Source organism: Melozone crissalis, unplaced genomic scaffold (assembly GCF_028551555.1).
Source record: "Melozone crissalis strain CALT ecotype California unplaced genomic scaffold, PUWL_Pcris_2 ptg000019l_1, whole genome shotgun sequence".
Classification (NCBI taxonomy): Eukaryota; Metazoa; Chordata; class Aves; order Passeriformes; family Passerellidae; genus Melozone; species Melozone crissalis.
The window spans coordinates 29,017,467-29,036,413 of NW_026535797.1; the positions used below are offsets into that span (position 1 = coordinate 29,017,467).

Genomic DNA, 18,947 nt, shown 5'->3' on the forward strand with positions numbered 1-18,947 from the left:
TGCAATAAAGATCTGATTGCCCTCCTGCACTACAGGCTAGGAAAGGACTTGGGATCACAGCAACTTTGACAGAAATGCTGCTTTTAACAGAAAATGGGCACTCCTGCAGCACCTCCTGGCTCCCAGAGATGATTATGCAGATGAGTTTTCTTGCAAAGACACACTAAATTTCTCTAAATGACTATGTGGCTGCTTTTTATTTAAATTAAAGCTTGCTTCTGCCTCCAGAGTTCATACCTGGAATAAAACTTCTTCCAAAGTTATGTCTTCTGAGATGCAAGATACTCCCCCTGAGCCAAGCCTGATTGTAGTATTTTGTAACACAACACCAAAACTCACTCAAGTCTACAAATTTGTAATTTTTTGGTCATTGCTTGGAAGACATTTTACATTGCAAAGGTGTCATTTAACTAGAGTGGAATTTTGTCAAAACCCTTGCACTATTTTAACGCATGGTGGGGTTTTCTTTTTTTTATATTTTGCTTTCCTAGCTAGAGAAGGATTGAGCTAAAACAAACTGAACAAATAATCACTACAGTGAATGTGTCTACAGTGTTTTTCTCCTTTTCCTCTCACAAATGACTGCCTGGATTTGCAGAAGCCATTCCTGAGGTTTGGCTTTTAAGGTGTCAAATATTTTCACTCTAACAGAATAACGTCCATCATACTTTGTGTGATTATTTGGCTGCACTTACACCCACCAACCTCCAACAGCCTTTCCTTTTCCCAGAAGGAAAGAGCCACCTGAAACCCTCAGTAGATCAGGAAAGTTGTCCTGTGGCTCCATGTTGTGAAGTTTATTATTTTAGGCTCTAAGTACTGAGGGCTTCATGCTCACCTCTCTCAAAGTGTTTTTATTTGTTGAGCTCATCTCTGTAAATTGTCAATTTATCCATATGTGAGCTCCTCCGTAAGTCCTGCAAGCTGCAGCACTTCAGAACAACATTTCTGTGCCCAGATTCCCCATTTCCAAATCAAACTAAGCTCAGTTTGAGAAGCACATAAAGCAAATAAGCAAGCTGCTGATCAGTGCTGACCACCCCACCCCTGTCAAGGCACCACTGCTTCATCCAAACAGCAAATCATCACTTCTGATCCCATGCCAGTGTGCAGAGAAGGAGGGGCAGTGGTGAGATCTTTCTTTTTCAAGGGCTGCAACTACTGCATTCAATCCTGCAGCAATCACAATTCCCCAAGCCATACCATCCTGGACCATGTCCACCTCTTGCCTGTTCCATGGCTTTCAGGTACCCTTCAGTGATGAGGTTTAATTTATTTTTCTAAACCCACTGGCAAAACATTTGCACTTTTTCTGCCTTCCTGACTGGTTAGTTCTATTACATTTATTTTGAAATAAATAGCTACAATAGATCATCACAAAGCAAGCAGATCTTTGCTGTTGCTTTTTGTTTGTACAAGCTCAGGTGCAGTTCAAATACTTCATAGTGAAGCCTTTACTGTTGCCCCCATGCTCAGAAGACCTGGAAATTGATAAAAAATGCTGTATTTCAGATGCCCAGGGAGACCCTCACAGCAGCATAACTCCCACATTCCCAAGGCATGCCTTTTGCTGAGGCTCATCAAACAGGGAGAGGCCAAAATCAAAGGCAGAGCTGCCCCACAGATACTCCCAGAGCTGCCATCCACAGCCTCTTCATTTCCTTCACCTGCTTGTGCTGACAATGAAAGGACTTTCCTGCAGCTTGTACCCACACTATGACTTCCTGTAGGTTATCCAGGATAAACCCTTCCAGAAAACCAAAGTTCACACCACAAACTGTTTCATCCACACTCAGATGCCAAGAGCTCAAGTGATGGTTTATCAGCATGAGTACTGAAAAATGCTTGCTAGGAAAATAAAGCAGTGGTGCCAAAGGATCACTGCAGCCCCACAGCCTGGCTTTGCCCATGACTTGTCTTCAGGGACCATCTGTGACAGCATCTTCTGATGGATTTGTACAGCTGGGTGCCCTCATCTTGAGGGACTCACACCAACAGCAATGCTCAAGCAAAACACGGGAGCCAGACTCCCCAGATGGGCACCAGGAAGGCAGGCTGTGCACTTGTGGGAGGCAATCTCCAACACCACCGTCTGAAATCAGAATGCTCTAGGGGCCAAGCTCTGTGTCCATGGGAAGGCCCCACAGAGCTGCTATTTACACTTCATTGCTGGTTTGCAGTGACCTTCCCGTGGCCCTGCCTGAGCAGCACAGACACGTGTGCCTCCAGCTGGGTGCTATTCCCAAATTCATGCGGGAAGGAACTGTGCAAACTCTGCTTAAGCTTGGCAGGACTTCAGACCAAAATTCACCACTCATTTCAGGATGTCTCCAGGCCACTGCAGAACAGCTTCTCCTTACACTCTTTCCACCAGTTTAATAGGGAACACACACTGTATTCCCTGAAGTCAGACATCCCCTGCACTGTTTTATTTTAGTTTGATTTAGTCAGCCCATGTTAGCAAGCCTTCACAAAGGCAAGGCCAAAGCTTTGAGAACATATTTACCTTCATCCATGCCATTAAGTATTTCAGTTAAGTCTTCATGTTTGCTGTCATACTGGTGCTCCTTCCACGTTTCACCGTTCTCGCTCCGGAGGACGATCAGCTCTCGCTCCTTGCCTCGCATTGATCCAAAATGTGGGATTTCCACTATCACAGGGCTAGGGAAAAAGGAACCATGTTATTTTTAACCCTACATTTCCTCACTGCCCTCAATTTCCTATGGGTCCTTAAGAAAACTACAGTCATTTTTAATAGTAAACACTGTCACGATAAAAATGCTTTTAAAATTGCCAAAGCTGCACAATCCTTTATGATTTAAACTATATTAATGGATAAATCAAAAATACTAATATATAGCTTGTTTTTAGTGCAAATCTTTTGAAATATCTGCCTCCATGAGAAAAATAGTGACAACTTTTAGTAAGGAGGGTCCTCCTTGCTCATTTATCCGAGGGTGTAGGTGATGCAGCCTGCCTCCAGCACACACAGCACTGCTGAATTTTAACTGGCATTAGGTTAGTCAAAGTTTGGATTTGGCTCAGAGAGTTTGAAGGGACAAAGTCAGTTCAGAAGCAGTCTGTCTATCCAAGTGCATGCAACAGCCACTGACTGTAACAGGAACCATGCATTTATGCAGATTTTGAACTTCAAACTAAGTCCCATAGTTTTCAAAGCTCTCCCTGGCTCTCTGTGGATGCAGCTCCTGTGAAATAAAAGAGACTGTTTTTCTTTAGCTCCACTTTCTGGCTCTCATGCCCAGCATCACAGCTGCAACCTCTGCACAGCAAACATCACAGGGGAATCGTTAGATCCTTTCAGAATGGACTTCTTTGGGTTGAACAACATCACAACCACGTTTATATTAGCTACTGTCAAACATTTTGGGGGGAAGGAAAGGGAATGAGAAGGTGGTTAATAATACACCTATGTCACCAGACAATGTACCTTCAACAGAGGACTGCAAGTGCATTACTGAACAGTTTGTATGAACAACCAACAGAAACCACCATTCACTTCATGTGCCATTCCCCAACAAAACAGACACTGTTGCCAAACACTTCACAGGCAGGATATGCATTTTAAAGTATGCTAAGACAAACCGACTGAAATCACACAGTAAGTGAACATTTATGGATTATGCAGCTTTAAGACATTTAAATAGACAGTATCATCATTTTCCTACAGAGGTTGTAAAGGGTTTAACTGCTTTGTAACAACTTGGTTAAAAGCAGTGTCACATGATGGGAGAAGGGTGCAGCATTTCTGTGGTACTGTTCATCTGCCAGGTGTTGGGGCATTAACCAATCCATCACTTGAGCATGAAATCACAACAGCCATCATGGGGAAAAAACAAACTAGCTTGAGGCCCAGTTTGCACATTAAATTTCCAGGGAGAAGAGTTAGTCTTTTTTTCCCCATGAAAATAATAAAAATAGTTTAATTAATATATATTTTAGATGCTTTTAGGAACGCCCAGTCTATTTTTCAAGTCTCAAGTCCTTTAATAAATAACCAGGAATGTAGCTGCTCTCTCCCATTGTGCACAGTAAGAAAACACCAAAAATTCAAATACATTGCTTAAAATATTTACTCTCTAGTTCAAAAAGAGCACAAGCTGAAAACTAAGGCTGTAGTACAATCTTTGCAGGCTAATATTTCAGATACTGTCTCTGTAAATATTTAGAAACTTCACAATTTTGTGCATGACATTTAACAAGAATACTCAGTGAGAAGGTATTGAACAGGTTTGGAACACCAAACACTCACCAATATTTTGAAAACCTAATGCAATAAATTTCACAATGTGGTTTGAAAACAACAGTCAAAAACATACGGAAACATCCTTACATGTTTAGACTATACACAGCAGTCCCTTTGGGTAGCATACTTGGCTTTGTAAATTTATTTTAAAAAGATGCCTCTTGCAGGTTGCAAAGATTAGTATTTCTCCAATCTTGCTGAATCAATTCATTCACTTGATAACATTTTTTTCTGAATAATCTTTCATAAGTAATGGACTTTATGTGATCACATTTTACAAATGCTCTTCCCAAAACAGTCTCACTCGAGGCCTGTAAATACCTTCTCTACCACAGGGTTGAACTTAAAGGACTGCCACTGTGTATTAAAATGTATTTAATGCAGTAGAAACACTTCAAATTTAAAAAATTACAAAAGCACAGAAGTTATGAAAGCAGAATGCTGGCAGTGAATTTTACATGCCTATAAGCACAAGGTAATAGCAGAGCTATATTAAATCAAGCCACTATGATTTTCTTTCAGTGACAGAAATCAACTGAAAGTTTTAGGAAACTTAAAGAAAATAATGGGATTAACAAAAAATTGGAAACAAAAGAAAAACTGTAGACATTCTGTATCTTTTCCGTACATATCCTACCCAATAAATTTTGTTCCTTGTGGACCAAGCTGCAGGATTCGGCTAACCATGCTCTCACCCTCATTTAGAGGGGGAGGACTTTTAGGAAGATGCAGTTTACTGAATAACATCCATGCAGCAGGAAGAGAAACGAGAAGGGGAAATTAGGAACAAGCTGTCATTCCCGGCAGAACCAGCAGTTTATACCAGGGTGCCACTCACGGTAATGAACAAAATTTATAATTAGGAAAAAAAAAGGCCACATCATAGTGGATTGTTTCCCCTGTTTTAAGCTTTAAAAACAGTCAGTTCCTAGCACTGGTACTACTTGTACCACCACTCCACAGCAGGTCACTCCAAGTGGTTTTGCTCCACAGGATGGAGACAGGCAGCTCCCAGCAACTCCAGAGGGAGCCGTGCACATGTTGGGAACAGAGCTCAGTATCTGGGTCCCTGTGGGTCTCTCCAGACAATTCTTTGTGATATTGCTGTTTCTCTAAATACTCTACAAGCAAGAGGGTCAAAACCTGCTCTGGGTTTTCAGTGTGTGACTCCTCCTGACCTCCAATGCAGGGCGGCATGTGTAGATGGGGGTGGGACCTGGCCTTCCCATGGCTTTCCTTACCTTCACCTCCATCCTGCAGTCATCCAAGAGGCAAAACTCGCCTTAAAGTGCAAGGGTTCTTTACAGAAGGAATGGCAGGTTGGCATTTTTTAATGTTTTAAGTTAAGCAGCCTATGCTAGGTGCTCAGATGAGAGTCAATGTTTAAGTACGTAGATCCACAGGATAAAGGGAACGAAAGGTGTGACATGAGCACAAACAAACTCACAGAAGAACTCACCCTAAGAACTGTGCCCCTGCTGGCCCCATCTCTACAAGCCGACTTGCCAATCCTTCTCCTTCGACCATGGGCGGCGGGCTGGCCAGCTTGTGCCTCTTGACCAGGCGGCAGGTGATGCGCGTGGGCGCCGTGCACTTGCGTGGCGGGATGATGATCCGCATGCCATGGTGCCGGCTGCCCCTCATGGAGCCCCCGCGGGCATCCACCATGAAACTCACCAGGAAACTGCACCAAAATAAAGCAAACACTTCAGTGAAAGGCCTCTCGAAACAAGCAGAAGATCAGCAAAAAGTCACAGACTTCAAAACATTAGGAAAGTCATCCCGATCCCAGCTAAACTAAAAAGAACACGAAGATCCTTTTAGAACTTGTACTTGCATGTTAACTACTGGTTATCAAAAGCAGGAATTGCTAAAGCTCTAGCAACATCATGGTGAAATGACCATGTTCTACCGGGCAATTTGGATTAAAAGTGTACACAAGAAGTGTATTAGTAGTGGTTTGTTAGAATTTTAAAACATCCCTTTGTTGCTGTTAGCTCTATTTTCCACAAATGAGAGCAATTAGCCTCACATGCATAAAGCAACCAGACAGTGTAGAAAAAGGAGAATCAAAAATGCTTATTATTTTAGGAACCTCAGTCTTTAAAACCTTCCCACTGTCTCAGTATTTGCAAATACTCTTGATGGCTGCCAGAGCAAGTGCCAGCACCATGGGTGAGAGTCCAGGCTACCAAGGGCTTCCACTGATGGGGAAGATAAGTGATGACTACCAAGTACATAACTTCTTTCAGGCTGTTGGCTCCCTGGAGGAAATCATGCCATCACTTCTCTTTGAAGATTAGATTCATTAGCAAAAAAAAAGGGACATTAAAGAAAAATCGCACTTGCTAGTGTCATTCCAATGCATAATTTTCCATTTTTTCATAAGGTGGTAAGAAATTATATTTGTAAATGATGAGTGGTATATTTTTAAATAAAATTCTTTCTATTAGCATGGGAATAATTGAAATTAACAATTCATATTAGAATAGCTTCAGGTAGAAGATGCAATAACAGGCTGGTAACAAGAGGAATACAAGTTACCAGCTCAGTCTTGAAGCCAGCACAGATTTTGTTTGTTTCTTCTGTATGACAGACACTGACATAGCTGACACATCTGTCATGTGGCTTCACTATTTTCAAGGCTGTTGCCAAAACTTCCAGCTTTTAAGAACTGAACCTTCACATGACTAACAGGTGAATCCACTCAATTTCCTGGCTCCTGACAGCAAAGTGAACTAAGGGTGTCAGCCAGTAATCCAGGGGATTGTGATGGCTCTTGGAAAAAAGCCCCCAAGTGCTCTGAATTATGACTGGGAATTTGTGCAACACAGTTCCATTTGCTCTGACACCAGCAGGATATCAACAGCAGCAGCTGACAGGCACTGCAAATAAACTGCATTCAGAAGTCTGGCCAACAGGGGTGAGAAAAACCTGCACAAAAGCAGGAGAGAAATCAGCATTTGGTATTTAGCGGTCTGCAGGAGAGAAGTGAGCAGGGACACAAGCTAGAAATATTGGAAGTATGGTGGAAATGTTGTGCAGCTGAATTCCAGATCAAGAAGTTGCTACATTGTCTTTCTTCAAATCAAAACCCATCAGTAAAGATGGGGAGGTAAAACTGCTCTCTGAGATTACCCTAGCCCAAATTTACAATTTCTCATGCACCAGACACTTTACAAAACTGAGGCATGATATTTCACAGTAGCTCTTATACAGAAAAACTGTATCCACATTCCACGTTTCTCTCCTAGATTAATGCACTGTGCACTCCAACAAATCCAAATGTTGCCACTAGGGTATCCCAGCTCCTCACAAGAGGAATTGTTTCAGCAGGACAGGATCTTGGCTAACCAAACACTTTCCCTAAACATTGGGCCTGTGTCAGAACCAGTGTGCTCGATCTTTAAATTACAGAGTATATAAGTGATTATAATCTTATTATTTATGGATGCTTAGCTGGCCTTTTGGAAAGGTGCATGGTTTCTGTGTGCAGAGGAGCTGGGGCCCTTTCAGCCTGGCAGTTTGCAGGGTGCAGGGACGGATGCCCGGCTGGAGCATCCCCTGGGCTGAAGCTGCAGCAGCTCCAGGGAGGCACAGCTGGCCAGAGCACCATGGAGGAGCCTCCTGGGGAGCCTGGCAAGGCTGGCTCGGCCTGATGGCCCAGCACAAGGCAATGTTTTGGAGAGCTGCCTATCATGTACATGGTTACTGGCTTGTTAAGCCACCTCAGAATTAATAGTGAAAAGGAGGCTTTCATCTAGTGCAAAAATGCCAAAACTTGCACTTAAGATGCTATCTTCTGTACCCAAACTATTTAAATGATGGAAAGAGTGAATTGCTAAAAATCTCTAGGCACCCAAATCAACTGTCTTAAATTCATAATTAAAAATTAAAAAAAAAAAAATCAATAGAAGTTAAAACTAAGTACCTACAAAAATCAGTCCCTGAGTTACCAGGGATGCTTAGGCTGTAGATTTTAAGGTCCAGCCTCAGCAACCAGGAGCTCTGCACTGTGAATAACCCTGGGCAGGAGGCTGTGCCCCAGGGCAGGAACCAGCCCCTTCCAGCCTGGTGTCTGCACCAGCTGCAGCCTCCAGCAGACAAAACCTGCAGCAGACCAGCCCTTGTGCACATTGCTCCAAGAAAAGGGCAATCACTGTCAGTAGCTTATTAATTAATTATTTCCTTCATTAATTTTCTGGTTAGTAACTTACCGTGTAAAACAATAACAACTCCAAACAGTATTTCATGCACTTTCTAGCTAAAAACATTAGTAGCTGATGCTTACCTAAATTAATGTTGCACTAATAATGGAAACTACAGTATGACCTCTAAAACACAATGCTAAAGGCTAATGAGCATTTCTACTTGGACACATGGAAGGGATGAGGATGTGGTTGGATGCACTACAAACATCTACACACACTCTGTGGGAAAAAAAGTTTAAAAACAAAATAAAATGAGGATTCACAGAAAGCACTGAGTTATCACCTTGAATCATACTGGGGGAGTGGAGAGGAATAGCTGCAAAATAATTTAGAAAGCAAATGGGAAAATTAATGTAAGATAATTAGAGGCAAGCAACAGAAAATATCAATAATAAGTGCAAAGAAAAAGTAACAATCAGAAAAATAACAAAAGCAACATATTTGAAGGCCAGCTTTAGAAATTATTTGGCTTTTGCTTCACATATTGTGACATATGTCATATAAACTATGATACACATGGGAAAAAAGTCTGAAAGGGAGTGTTCATTTAATTAGTCAGCACAACTCTGTAAGTTCTCTGGAAAATGCAGAAGCACAAGGAGAAAAGCATTTGCTGTTTACTCAGTCGGCAGAGAATTTATTGCAACACAATTTCTTCATTAAATTCCAAAAACATGCTCCTGTGTGCCATGGAAAACCAGTTCTTGCACTTTCCTAAAGCAGTCTGTTTTCCAGAGCATAATGTGCAAACATATGTGTGGCAGGATGCTTGAAAGGATTATCAGTCCATGCCATCCATTGCACTGCTGTCAAAAACGAGTTCTGTGTGTACAGCAGGCTGCAGTAAACTATATACAGTTAATTTAATTTAAACTACATATAGTTAATATAATTTAAAATACAGTATGCTATAAAGAATCTGATTTACTCCACTTTGCAAGACTGGATCCAATATTTCTGAGTTTTTCAACATTGGAAGGCAATGTGGCACACTCCTTTCTTTCAGCTAAGGAAATGAAGGAGTTAAAGAGACAACAGAGAGACAACACCCACATTTGACTTTGGGAAAGCTGCAGGAGTAAGCTCACATCTGACAGCTGAAGGTCATTTTGGTGAGGGTCTCTACCCTTCCAGAGGCCTCAAGATTCATGATGCATTTCAATGTACTGCTTACAATGGACCCTGTTCAAAACATATGCTGGCAAAACAACTTATCTGAACTCAAGAAGAAAAACATAAAACATTCTCTTGGCTTGAAAAAAGGAAAAACCAGAAGAGTTGAAATCACTGCCAACAATTTCTCCTCTCTCTGTATCCTTTCACTGATACATTGCTGGATCTCCACATCCTGCTCCCAGCACTCCCCTTCTGCCTGGGTGAGGAAATGAGAGCAAACATTGATGCCTCCTCCTGACTGGGGGCAAACGGGGAAAGAGCGACCTGAGGCAGCAGTGCTGCTCCTGGCACGGCACAAGGGGGGCCCTGGGACGATGCAGATGGCCAAGAGCAGTGGGGTCAGAGCCTGGCCAAAGGCCACCACAGCCCCTGCCCCCAGCCACAGACAGAACTGGGGACAAGGACAGGGATGGAGACCCCAGACAAGCAGAAAAGGATTGGCTGTTTAGGAACAGACTGGCAGAAGAGATGTGAAAAGTCATGGTCCTCTGCATATCAGATGTGTGCACTAGAAGATTAGAAGGGAACATCTGTTGATTGCCTCTAGGTGAAGATAACCAGGAAAATCAAGCAGGATATTATAATATGGGGCCACAACTGAAAAGCAAATAAGCAACGAGTGAGATTTGGGTTTTTTTTTTTTCCTTGACAAAGGAACTTAATCCTCAGAGTGTCATTTCTGATAGATTTTCTATGTCAAATAAAGAAAAGTAACGGGCCAGAAAAGCCTGACATGTTTGGAGAATGTTTTGGTTTGTGCCCATTTGGAGAGCTATACATGTTTGGAAGATATCTGTCCCTCTCCCTGCCACAGTTTGCTCCCCTCTGGGCAGCAGCTTTGCCACCTCTGCATTTGAGAGGGCCCATGTACCAAGGGAGCAGATCTCATGTGGAAGCCCCCATGTCCACAGAACATGTCTGGGGGGCTGGAAGCACTGGTGAACATGCTGAAGACCTAAGGGCAGGCAAGTACTGTTCCAGAGGACTGGCAGGATGAAAACATCAGACCTATCTTCTATCAGGATGAAAAGAAACCAGAAAATTTTTAGACCAATCAGTCTAACCCAAATCACCAGGAAATATTCAGGAATAAATTATTTAATAATCACTCTATAACGGCCTAAATGATCAAGGTAATTAATCAAGCTATTACACCTTTCCTACCACCAGGCTCAAAATAAAAACAAACCAAAAATATAAGTGGCGAGAGCAATTAATGCCAAATGAATTTTAACTCCTTCTTTGATGTGTGGAAGTAGTGCCTAGGTACCTCAGCAAGCAATGGAGGCACAGAACAGATAAGGTAAGTGCAGGATCACCTGAGAAGTTACCTCAAAAGAGATACCATCAGTGCTTTCCTGCTACACTGAAAGGCAACTTCAAGGGCATATCTCACTCTGCTGTCCTGGCACAGGTACCTGGCTAAACATCTTCACAATTTCAGCACAGAAAAAAGGTCTGAAAAGTCTTTGGAAAATAGGATCAGAATTAACAGCTCTCTTGCTAAAAAATGGAAAAAGGGGCTGGAACCAGCAAACTGAAATAACCATAGAGACAAATGCAAACAGAGGGGAGAAACCAAACGCTGAACACAACAACACCAGTAAAAATTAACCAAACTCCAGGATTTCAAGAGAGAGCCAAGAAATTCTAGCAGATCACAAACATTCACCAACAGAAACTGGAATTACCAAAGGGATAACTCTCATTGTGGGACTGCTTAAGTGTGCTATGTGTCAGACCAAGGAGGTGGAGATCATGGCTTACAAACAGGCTCCCATCAGAGAGGGGAGAGCAGGGCAGAGCCATAGGGAAAGCACCACCAAGGAGGGTCTGGGACATTTTGGTCTAAAAGACAGGATTACATGTCTTCAGTCATAGAAAACAATCACTGAGAGACCAGTAAGATCTTGTTCTCCATGCCCACTATGGACACGACAATGGATATCCACCATGGGTAAGAAATAGGCTGAGTCTGCAGCAATGAAACGTTAAGCTGAGCATTAGGGGAAGTAATAGTAAAACAAAAGATAGTGGGCTCCTGAAGCTGGGGGCCTATAGAATCTCTTATTTTTAGCAATTACTAGGACATTAGGCATCTTTCAGAAGTAGCTTGGCTACTTTTTATCCTACAGCAAAGGAAAGGGTTGGGCTACCAGCTCTCTGAGGTCCTTTGCCAAAGCACCATTCCATGATAACCAACAGTCTTCAGCTTCCCATACTGCAATTCTTGACATTTTAAAGCTAGCACTGACCACGTGCAGCATTTTATCAGCTTGGGACCTAAAAATCCACTGCTGTATAGATCTGTTCTGCAGATGCAGGTGCAGATGTGCAATGTGGGACTGTAGCTTTAGGTTTGTGGGGCTTGCTGTATTGGAAATGAAATATTTTGGTATGTGCCACACTCATTTTTATGATAAGAATGTAATTAGTCACAAAATGGGGAAGTAAATTAAAGCGGATATGAGATTTTATGCCCTGATCTCAAAAACTAAACAACAAATATTTACACTAGACAATCTAATAATATGCAAAGATTACTTACACATTCATTTGCAAATTTTTACAATATGCATTCAGACATCACTACTACTGCATTTAAATCAAGTCTGTGTGGCACTGTCAAGAAGCACCTAAATTACAGTGATGACTCATAAGTAAACAAATAGCACCACCAAAATCAAACTACAGATATTGGAGACTAGGCAGGAGCTTGAAGTATAAATAAGAGACCAAATTAAAGCCCCCCATTTTTTCCTCTATGAAAGAACAGAAAACATAACATACTGTCTCTGATTTCACAGTCCAAATAATTTAACACAATGCAAACAAAATCATTTATGACATTGAAAGCAAAGCATAAGCAACAGAAAAAGCAAAACAGGACTCTTAAAGAGAAGCCTGCAGGATCACAATGTTTAGGCATTTGGAAAAATTAAGTTCAGAAGCAAGTTTTTGGTTTGATATTCAGGAATTTAGACTGACTCCTGTTATTAAGCACCCTCCTTGAAGTCAGTGTGAATTTTGCCACTGGCTTCAAGTGGAGCAGGAACAGACATGTTATCAGCCATTACAGCAGGCTCTATTCTGCAGCTAACAATACAGTTCCACATCTACAGATAAAGGAAAACTGCTAAGTGACCTACCCAGAGTGGATGGGACTGGAAACAAGGTTAACATTGTCCAAGGTGTCTGCAGCCCAGCTGTAGTGCCTGAGAGAATCAGAATCAAACTCCCTTTGAAACGTCAGGTGCTTCAAAACAAAACAGATACATCGAAGATTAAAATTAACATTAGAAACACTTGCCTTAAATACAAGCTTGTTAACATAATTATGATAAATTTAGATCTGGTCCTTTCCATTTAACAGTGCTGATAATTACTGGAAATCCTGCAACAGAAACATGAAATACACACACAAACCCTTGTCTCTTCAAACATTCTTTTTGCCCACTTTTTGCACTTCCTCCAGTTTCAAGAATGTCTCTCCCCAGTCTTTACTTACTTTAGTGTGCCAGGCTAAAAAGATTGGAAAAAAAGGAATTACCATTTGTACTGCAGTCACACACCATACAGACAGGCAGTGTAACACCACCCCTCAGAGGGTGCCATTGGATAGATCCTTATTCAAGGAGAACCTGGGAATAACTTCCCTGGGAGTTTCAGCGAGGCTGTGAAGGCAGGAGGAGGTTGGTTTCACACAACCAACATGGGCACTGTTTCGTGGAGTGCCACTGCCCCTACTCATGTGGCCAGAAATAGCTTTAACCCTGTGGGGCTATAATTAACTCCCTGAGGTGTGACTTGTTCCTCCTGCTGCCCACGCACACGGGCACTCACACATCCTGTGCCCCACAACACCCCCCACTGCAAACCCTCCCACTGGGCACCAAAGCTATTCCAGCAAAACACCTGCTTTCCTTTGTCTCTCTTGTCTCAGGAAACTAAACCAACTAAACTTCAAATACTGCTTCCCCCTATTTCCAGGGTGATATGAAAGCATCTCCCCAGTTTAAGAAGAACCATCATAGATTACATCAATACAAGTAAGTGAAGAAGCAACACACAATGTTCCCCCAAGATGGTGTTAAAAATGTCAAGGTTTCTTGTAAGTAGGCTGTTTGCTGCTTAGGGGCAAATGCAGCTAGAGAGAGCAGCCTGTTTGCACTGAAACCTCATGGGCTGTTTTCAAATCAATTTCAATGGGTTCAAGTCAAACCAGAGCCAAGCACACGCAATAATAAAATCTTATTATTCCCACCTGGGTTTTTTTTATATGTTGACACATGCTGGTAGTGGAAATTAATGATTTTGAACAGAAATATCAGCATTAGAAGTAAATCTGGCAAATTCAGTCATAAACACACAAAAGTTCTTCTCTTGAGAAGCTTCCACAAGATAAGCAGGCAGATAGCTGCTGTGCTGCTGGCCAGAACGTGCAACACTCCCATCACTCTGGGGTTTCCAAAAATCTGCGCTCTTTAGGCATTTCTTTCATTAGAAATGAGGTTTTCTTCCTAGGTTTCCTTCCAAAAACTATTGGCACTGTAATTTAGTGCTCTTTGACAGAAACCCCTGCAGAGTGCAGCTTTGCTCTGTCACTCCTGGCTCGGTGCCTCCTCCCTTCCCTAGCTCAATGCTTCTCTGAAGGATCTTTTGTTAAACTCTGGGCTCTAACAGATGTACTTGAGGCCTCACAGTTCAAGCACAGGCAACAACAATAGAGGGCAAACTTGCATATGCTAAACAGCAAAATACACCATCAGACATAAAAGGTAAAATGAATGCTGTCAAAACAATGACAATTAAACATCCAAAGTGGACTTAATTGGTGCCATTTGAAATATCTGTTGTAATTAAGTTTAATGAAGACAGTTTTTCTCAGTCTTTCCAATAAGACACTAGGGATTCTGCAACATTTCCTGGAGAGCCTGTGGTTCAGGCAGGAAAGCCAACACTGTGGGTTTCTGCTGTTCCAAGTGATTTGTGTGAGCTCACACTGAGCACGTTATTACTTTTGATACCAAACAGTGCAAGATTCAGACAGGTTGTCTCAGGCACTGTAAAAATTCAGATAAACAAAAATAAATTTGCTGTTTTGCTCAGTGATAAACTTTATCATCAAAAATAGGTCAAACCAAAGAGACACAAGAGATAGGCCAAAAGGAACAACACAATTTGGTGTTGGTCCCTGAAAGGCCTGCTAAGCTGTACAGCATCACTGCACCAGGGTACAGGACACACATCAACAAATAAATGTGGGGTCAGGTGTTCTGTAAAAAGGATGATTTTTCACACAGATAAAAAATGCTTATGTTCCCTTAGCAGTGGGATATGGAAAACTAAACACAGAGCCATATAAATTCCAAGGAAATACCATCACTCCAAAATAATCTGTGTTAGACAGAGGTGCTCCTGCACCTGGAGTGCTCTAGGTTTGCCTATACACCTGGGTGGGTTCCTCAGTCCAGGTCCATGTCCTCAGACATGGTCTGTACACCAGGTGACTGGGTTTTTATAAAACATTCCTTTCTGACCAAGTGCAATCAAACAGATCTTTTGGGCATGTGCAGAGCAAGCAAAAGCCCAAAGTCTGCAGCTAATAATTTTGGTGGAGAAAGAGGGTAGGAAAAGCTGATAGCTGGACCCACTCATCTTACACACATCACACATCTGTGAATCTCATTTTTTCAGCCTGCTGAGGTGCTGGATTTTCCATGCAGGCAAAAAAAAAAAAATTTAAAAAAAATCTTCCTGTGTAAGTTGCAATATAAGCAGTCCAGAAAGTCCAGAAGACAGTACAGTGTCAGTGACATTAAATCACAGGATCCATTCTGTGTTTGGTCAGGTCCCAGTGTTCCCTCCTTGGACTGAGGGAGATTAAAAATGCATTGCTAAAGGGTGTGGCAGCCTTAGATGCAAATGTGTGCATAAAAATACTGAGGGTTCTGCTGGCAGGGATCCTGCTGCTTGCATAACTGAATATCCAGGCTGTGTAATATCAAAGTTCAGCAAACAGAAAAATTTATGCTTCCTCCCAGATGAATTTATCCAGACTGAAGTGATTCAGCAAGCTGCTATTTAATGGACAGCCCGAGTCATCCTGCCTTTGGCTGATTAAATTCAGAGGTTGATGTAAATTATTCCATGGAGAAGTCATTTGGATTTAGTCTGAGTTGCTGCATCCAAGGGAACACGCCAGAACACAGAAATTTTAACTTTGCTCCAGGTTATGAGGTACAGTGTGGCCTGGATTCAGAGCTCCCTGTGAACAGGGTCAGCAGTAAACCACCAAATGCAAACAATGGAGAATATCATGACTTCTAAAGAATTATTAGAAACTCCTCTCTAACACTCCATGTGCTATGCTGGCAGTGAGGTTAAGTAAAAAATGGCTTCAAATCTTCTTCATTTGACTCTTTCCAGTCTCCCAAGTCTACCAGGGATCCTGGGGAAAGGTGATGGGATCTGCTCTCTTAACCAGACCAAGAGGCTGGCAAACGCTCCTTACTCTTTTACATACTGATGTTTGTGATAAAATTAATTCCTAATAATTGAGTTTGCTGCTGCCATGAACTCCAGACAGGTCTGAGCCATACAAAAGGAGAGGAAATGGCATACACAGACAGGCAATGGATCACTCTGTTTCAGAACAGTGTGATTCCCAAAATAGCCTTAACTCGTCTCAGTTCCCAGACAGACTTTCAGAATATTGATTTCAAACCACAAAGATCTTTGCTCCTGTGAATCCCATTGGTGGAACACAAATTGGTGCTTTTTTTCCCCTGCTTTCTACTGCCATAGCAGAGGTTATCTAGGAGCCCATCAATGTACAGAGGGATGAGAAAGAGGGGCAGGGATATTCTCCATCTCCCAAACACACGTCTCCTGTTTCAGCCAAAAGCTAGGGCAGGGCTGGGCAGGAAGCCACAGGAATTCCACAGGATGGATGTATTTTTGTCAGGACATGGAGGTTTGGAGCCGTCATGGCAGAAAGTTTTACCTGGTCTCCCTTTCTCATGAAGATAGTTTGCTGCTTTCACATTTGTTTTGCACAGAATCATGGCCTCACTAATCTCTCAAGACAGGACTGATATTTTTTCCCAGTACCACATCCTTTGAGAGTTGTTAAGCACAGAGCTGGTTTTAAGCCTTGTTATGTGCACACTAACTGCTCAATCCATGCCATCTGCTTTAATGGGAATCACAGCCATGGCCAGAATCATAAAATGATGCAATATATTCTCAGACTGAAGAGTCTTCCTCTCCTCTGAAATTTCCATCGTATCAAGAATGCCTAATGAAGTCTTACTATTAAAAGGCATCAAAGCAGCTTTAGGTGCTCAGCCCTGACATAGAATTGCCAGTGCCAGTAGCTGCAGATTTTGTTTTATGACTTCAAACCAAACAAAACCACAAAATCACTGCTATGCAAGCTTTGGAAACTCTCCTTAGAAGGGTGTTGCAAATTAAGGTTATTGGAGGTTTACATCATTTCACTTAAAAGTAACAATCAAATAGTAAACATTCTGTTGCTAAAGAGAATCCAATTTCTGCCATTCTCATAATACTACCAGAACTGTGTAAAAGCTGTAGTAAAACTGGGTGGCTTATCCCACAATAGAATTTACAGACTAATACAATCAAGGTTTAAAATGTACAAGTCCTGTTTTGTGAACCCTTTTCCCCATGAAAATATCCTCTGAGATCAATAACCCCCCAGTGCAGGAACGCTCTGCGAAAACAGCAGCAGAAAAGCTCTGTTTCATTGCTATCCACCTTACGCTCTTCCAGGGCATAAACAACAGTTCCACTCTACTTCAGTCCTTTCCAAATAAGGATTTTAATGTGAATTTATATCCAGCTTCCTAGCAGGTCTCTGACTTCTGTGTATCAAGAAACTCTTGAGTAATTCAGTTAGATTTGGAAATCTGAAGCAAGTCCACCAAGGAAAATGCTGGGGAACTCACAAACAAAGCATACTGTACTCAATCATCCCCAGCTTTTGGGAAGACTTTCCCACGCTATCATCAGGTCAAAAGATGCTGCTTTTGTTGCATTAGTCATTGCACAAGTGTTTGGAAGATATATAAACTGAAGAGTCTATACTAGCTTAATCTTTACAAGGCCAAATTCTTCCCAGGAGTGAAAAAACAAGGACAGCAGTTGGAGTCCCCTCCATGTGGACAGGGCAGGCAAAGTAATTCCCAGTGTGTGCAGTACAAAGGTTGCTCAGTGTAAAACTCATTGCTCCCAGCTTATCAAATCACTCTGAAGACACACAGGAGCCTCACAGGAGCACCCACTGACCTCAGCCAGTAACACTCAGAGACATAACTGGTCCCTTAAAGACTCTTTTGGTTTGGGCCCCCCACCACCTGCCCCTTGCAGGATCAAACCCAGCGAATGGCAACCCCACCATCGCCTGTCCGCAGCTCCTTCCCTGCCCCTCTTCCCAGCTGAGAGAGCAGCCAGAGCCGCTGGAAGCCCAGCTGAGGCCTGCACACTGCACAAACGAAGCACAGCTGCCCTGTGGCAGGGACACAGCACGTACCTGGTCCTTGGCTGGCACCAGCAGCTCCTCAATCATCATGCTGTCCCGGGCATAGGAGCTCCTGTTGAGCGTGTAGGACCTATCCGAACTGAAGGAGCGGAGGCTGTTGTATTTACCAGTTATCAGAGAAAGTGCGGGTGACAATGAGGTGAACAGAAAATAAAAACAAAAAAATTAATACATGCAACTTCCAGGGATAGCATCAAATGGCAAAATATAAACAATCTGTGAAATAAATACAAGGAGGAAAATGGAATAAGAAGTATTTGACTATAGGTAAATATTCCCTACAATATGCATAAGCAAAATCTCAGCAGATGCTGACTGCTTTGGCAGTAATGTTGTGGCTTTAAATAAATCTAGAGACGTGTATTCAAGTATTTAGATGAGCTTTGATAAGTATCTCCGTGCCCTAATCCTGAAGGGGACCCACGAGGGCAGGTCCCAGGGGAGCTGGGGGAGGTCACAGTGCCTGCCCACAGAGCTCAGGTTGCTGAGGCAGGTTTAACTCAGAGCAAGGTTTATGTGATGTCACTCTCTTTGTGGCTGAACCACTTCTGACATTGTTACAAACACTGTAGTTACCCCTGTAGTTAGGAAGGAAAGGGTAATAAGTTTGAAATGAAAGGAGAAATAAATTTGCTTAATGACAACTAAGTACTGATTCTGATGTTTGGGAATTATTTTGTGCATGTTAAACTATTCAGAAATAACTATGATCACTCTCAACGTGTTGCAA

The 18,947-nt window shown here is 42.3% G+C and overlaps 1 protein-coding gene across 12 annotated transcripts in view; it reads right to left on the reverse strand.

The window, feature by feature from the left end:
- ANK3 (ankyrin 3) overlaps window positions 1–18,947 on the reverse strand; it is a 282,760-nt gene that overhangs the window by 50,473 nt on the left and 213,340 nt on the right. For 11 of the 12 annotated variants that reach the window (XM_054276898.1, XM_054276897.1, XM_054276899.1 and 8 more), the window contains exons 24-27: window positions 18,209–18,311; window positions 12,801–12,907; window positions 5,724–5,948; window positions 2,507–2,661 (exon numbers count right to left, since the gene is read on the reverse strand). In XM_054276898.1, the coding sequence (XP_054132873.1) occupies window positions 2,507–2,661; window positions 5,724–5,948; window positions 12,801–12,907; window positions 18,209–18,311 (590 nt within the window). The remainder of the gene's footprint in view (window positions 1–2,506; window positions 2,662–5,723; window positions 5,949–12,800; window positions 12,908–18,208; window positions 18,312–18,947) is intronic. The other variant, XM_054276896.1, reaches the window with a different exon arrangement.